Source organism: Alosa sapidissima, chromosome 1, assembly GCF_018492685.1.
Source record: "Alosa sapidissima isolate fAloSap1 chromosome 1, fAloSap1.pri, whole genome shotgun sequence".
Taxonomy (NCBI): Eukaryota; Metazoa; Chordata; class Actinopteri; order Clupeiformes; family Clupeidae; genus Alosa; species Alosa sapidissima.
In genome coordinates, this window is record NC_055957.1 from 36421397 (window position 1) to 36426192 (window position 4796).

Genomic DNA, 4796 nt, shown 5'->3' on the forward strand with positions numbered 1-4796 from the left:
AGGCATGTGGGAGTACTAGGATTTAAATAAATTACTTACAAACGATGCAATGAGTCCAGTGTTGAAAGGACTGTAAACTGCAGAACTGAACATTTCCAGCTGGTATTTTATATGCCAACAACATAACTCCTTATGAATATAGGCTATCCCTATAGGCTACATCAATAACAATATGGGGGGATGGCGGTAAACATGCCACTAGGTCACTCTGAATGGAATCTAGCCGGACACTTATTCAATCTTGGGATGGCTTACAGTTGGGATGGCTTACAGCCAAGAAGCTTCACTAAATTCCTTTCATATTGCATATGTGCTGTCAAGACATCCCCAATATTCAACACCTGTTAATTGTAAACATATTTTTGTACTTTCTAAATGCAAACCTTGTGTGTTTAGACATGGTGGGGAGATGGGGTATTTGCAATATCACAGACTATGGATTGTAAATGTCATGTCAGAAGATGGCTATGTAAAGTGACTTCAAGGTGTAGTCCCAGATTCTAATCTAATAGGCTGTTTGTCAAATTCAGGAAATTGATTCTCACAGTCCTTTAGCTTTGCTTTAAATAAATCTGGTGTTCATACACATTACTGGGTTTTTAACAATGCTGACCAAGTCATAAACAATTCCAGCCAATCAACATATTGCTTCCAGAGCACAGAAAGGAGGTGTGATTTGATTGGCTGTTGAGCTCAAATTTCAATTGGATCTTTCCCAAGCTGTGACAAGCAAATAGTACATAATGTTTCAACAGCTACCAAGTCTTTTTTACAGATTGCCCCTCCTTCTTTGAAGTAAAACAAGAGGGGAAACATGTGTACTTCTTTAGACTTCTTTCTTTACTGGTGGATTTATACCCTTCCTTTCCTCATCCAAGTCACATACAGTAGATACACCCTCATAGCTCAGGATCACGTCTGCCTCAAATAACAAATATCAAGATGCACAACAAGTTTGGTATCTGTCTATTCAGTCAGTTATGCTTGACATCTCAGTCAGAGTGATGCACCCTATACCACGTCCTAAACACAGGTCCCTGTCACCCAATATGATCCTTAATGAGCCTTTATCGACTGGGCTTAAACACATTTGACAAACTTGTGGGACTGCATCATGATAGTCTGCAAACCTTTGTCGGGTGGGTGAAACACTACAAACATGAGACGATCTTGTCTGCACACCTGTATCTATGACCGCAGAGCGAACCATATCTACCTCATAGTTCATTGCAACACAGCTAAAAAAAACATAAAGCTGGTTCTTCAACTCCCAGGTGCAACATCGACTGGCACTGAAAAATAAACTTACAAAAATACGCAGTAGCCTAGTGCATGCAATACATTCTACTGAATTACCTTTTCTGATTTGTGTGAAATAAGTGTCCGAAATTTAATTACAAAACGATGACTCTCCGCACTGACTGTCAATGTAACTAATGCAAGTCCGGTGACTGCAATGTCCATATGCACATACCCCCGAATTCCCGCCTCGAACTAATTTATTCTTCACAGTCGAAACCATAAGATGTAAAACATTTTGCTTAAAACACCCCTCTCAACAACTGTGAAGGCAAATCTTTTAAATTGTACACTTTAGACAGAACAGTCTTTGCTTCGGCCAACATGGATACAAAATGTTGCCCTTTACGCTTCCATTCTACATGTGCCACGGGAAAGGCAGTAGCTGCTAGTCAACAATGAGACTGTGTGATGTCACTGCGCATCGGATGCGTGTGATGTTTTATTGACTCGCAGCTTTTACATTGGAACAGCACTGTAAGTTAGGACTTTTTGTTTTATCCACATACCTGTGTAGGGACCAAAAAGTCCACATCTTCTGCCTGCAATACCTCCACCACGCTGGGCACTGGAGTAAGGGCTTAATACAAACAAGCAAGGAAGAAAGAATACAGTGTAAACACATGGGTATAACACGATATAGCCTGAACATAGCATCAGTCCTTGGTAATGGAATATTTTAACGTGGTTTATGTCAAGAAGGAGTTTATCGATGCACATGATCTGCAAATATGATGAGCACGTTTACGAGTAGCTTAGGCTGCTCAAGAATGACAAAGGCGTGCAGCTTTCACCTATCTAGACTGATTCCGAGAACGCTAGTTTTGCTAGCAAAATTAGTCAGTATACCCACAAAAAGTACACCTATAACTTAAATTAACGACATACTTAGTATCTCATCCGTCTTTCTATGTAAGTAATAATGCTGTTGGGCATGTCAATGACATTTCTCTACGACAATAGTTAAGATTGACTGTTCAGAGCCCTGAAATAGGCTGTGCATGTTACACAGGAAACTCAACAAAAACGGCCAGGTCGAAATGAAAGCTAAATGTATAACTGATGCTAATGGAGTGCCAAGTAAGTTACACCAGTAAACGTGTGATAAAATGGGTTGTAATAACTATTTTAAATCTTTAACTTTGAACTCAAACTAGTAACTGTTACAGAATCAGAGTAGCTTCCAGTTTTCGCAGCTCGACTTGGTGCATGACAGATTTCAAGCATTCAGTTCTCTCCGACATTTTCGCAATCAGTTTAACGTTGTCAGAAAAACAGAATAGCTCCAACTCAGACCTGGCAGTTGAGCACCTCCATGTTGAAGGCAGGATAATAACAGCTGTAGGATCCCAAGTAGTATATTAATCCACGTTTTTCTGTGGCAGTGGCTGCCTTGTTGGAAGTCCCTTTGCCCCGCCATGCTGCTATGTTCAGTTAGCAGCCTACCGTATGTCCGCTAGTAGCAAGCTGCTTTCTCTTTCTCTCATTTACCCCTCACACACCCTTGCAGGCTATACCTCGCCCTCCTCCTAGCTCAGCAGAGTGGGCGCCGTCTATAAGGACAAGGCGATATGTCTGCACGTGTGCCGCTGGCGCTGAAACAATAGAAAATATATTTGGCTTGGATTGACACAATGACCCCAGAAGTGTTCAATATGAAATTATTTACCTGTATAGTACTACGATGGACTACAAAATAAACATTTGGGAAGTATACACTAAAAGGCAAGTTATGATGTTCCACTTATGTTTTTGTCTAGGCCCAGCGTTTCTCGCCAGTTCAAAAAAGCATATTCTCCCCCGCCTACTTAATATTTGAAATAGAACACGACAGTAGGCCAGGAGGACCCATCTGCAACATTTGCATATAAGCTGCAGAAGGCTACCTGTTTCTTGAATTTCCCCTGGGGATCAATAAAGTATCTATCTATCTATCTATCTATCTGTGCTTAGGGCATTCTTTCTTTTTTCGTAAACTTCAAGACTGAATTGATAAGCAATCTTAAACCAGAATAAGCATATGGATAATTTAGCCCTTGAATCAGGTAAGCACTTGCACAGTGAATAGGCCTACAGTAATTTATTACCAAAGAGCAATGCCTTCAATTTGGTTTGTTTGTCTGTCTGCAGGATTACACAAGACACTAACAATTTTTACTACTCATGAAACTTGCTGGAGGTAGAGCTTGGGTCAAAGAAGGAACCCATGAAATTATAGAGCAGATCCGGATCCAAGACATTTAACATTTCAAGATGGGGCATTGGCCGGCTCTTTGATTGAAGTTCTAGTTATTTGGCAGTCTTGAGAGGAAAGTAATCTCTTCATGTACCTTCCCTCAGTAATCCTACACTGCACTTCACCAAATGTAACATTGAATATCTGTTAGATATAGGGGGAAGATCTATTAGAAGAGGCACTGATTAGACATTTGTGGATGGCATGATCAGAAAATGAATTGTCTTGACTGCATCTAGCTGTTGTCTTTCACAAAGAAAGGTGAAAAGATGTTAAATATGTATGTACATTCTATTATCATGAAGCATGTTTCTAGACCTCTTGATGGTATAAAATTGAATAAACATTTAGCATTTTATACACATCGGCACAGTCCTTTTCTGGTGAAAGGCACTGGCAGGCGAGCTAATGTGGGATCATCATATCTGTTCATCTGTCCTACACTTCAACATGAAGGAACCATAAAAAATTGTTATATACAGATATCCATTATTATGACCGCTGCGCAGCGACACAGTCATTTTGTGTCAACGATTCCCCCCCCGCCGGACTGGACCCCCAAAAGGAGGGTAGGGCGGACACAGTTTTCTGTGAATATCGAGAACTGTAGGGCCTAGGAGGACCACATTTTTTTGTATGTTGGTCTCAAAGGGCCATGTCAATCCATCCCATAACATCTCATTTGATGTATAGCGCCACCTAGTTAAAAATGAAAAAGCAAAAACAAGGCATTGTAATCGCGGGTATCTTTGGTTGACACAGGTTCAAAACTGCACAGAATTTGAAGTGTAGGGTCCGTAGTAATTCCGTTCATGGGGGACCATACAATAAATTAATGTGTACATTTAGTGACTGTACACTACGCATGCACACACTCTTTGAACACACGCAAACACACACATAAATATACATGCACACACATGCAGGCACACACAAACACAAACACACACACACAGGTACGCACACTCATGCACACTCATACGCACGCATGCACGCATGCACACACACACACACACACACACACAGTAGACATGCAGGCATACGTACGCACGCACTCATACACAGTCATACGCTCACATGCACACACACAGTAGACATGCAGGCATCCGTACGCACGCACGCACACGCACACACACACACACGCACACACACACACACGCACACAAGCATGCATGCACATACACACCCACACCCACACAGATATGCTTAACAATGCAAAGAAAGCACAAATTCTTCACGCCAAATGATTCTTCACACACAG

At 41.2% G+C, this 4796-nt stretch overlaps 1 protein-coding gene across 2 annotated transcripts in view; it reads right to left on the minus strand.

Moving 5' to 3' along the window:
- Positions 1-2894, minus strand: part of tmem131l (transmembrane 131 like) — a 43572-nt gene extending 40678 nt beyond the window's left edge. For both annotated transcript variants that reach the window (XM_042094148.1, XM_042094149.1), the window contains exons 1-2: positions 2596-2894; positions 1809-1879 (exon numbers count right to left, since the gene is read on the minus strand). In XM_042094148.1, coding sequence (XP_041950082.1) covers positions 1809-1879; positions 2596-2719 — 195 coding nt within the window. In that variant the 5' untranslated portion in view covers positions 2720-2894. The remainder of the gene's footprint in view (positions 1-1808; positions 1880-2595) is intronic.
- Positions 2895-4796: the final 1902 nt, after the last annotated feature.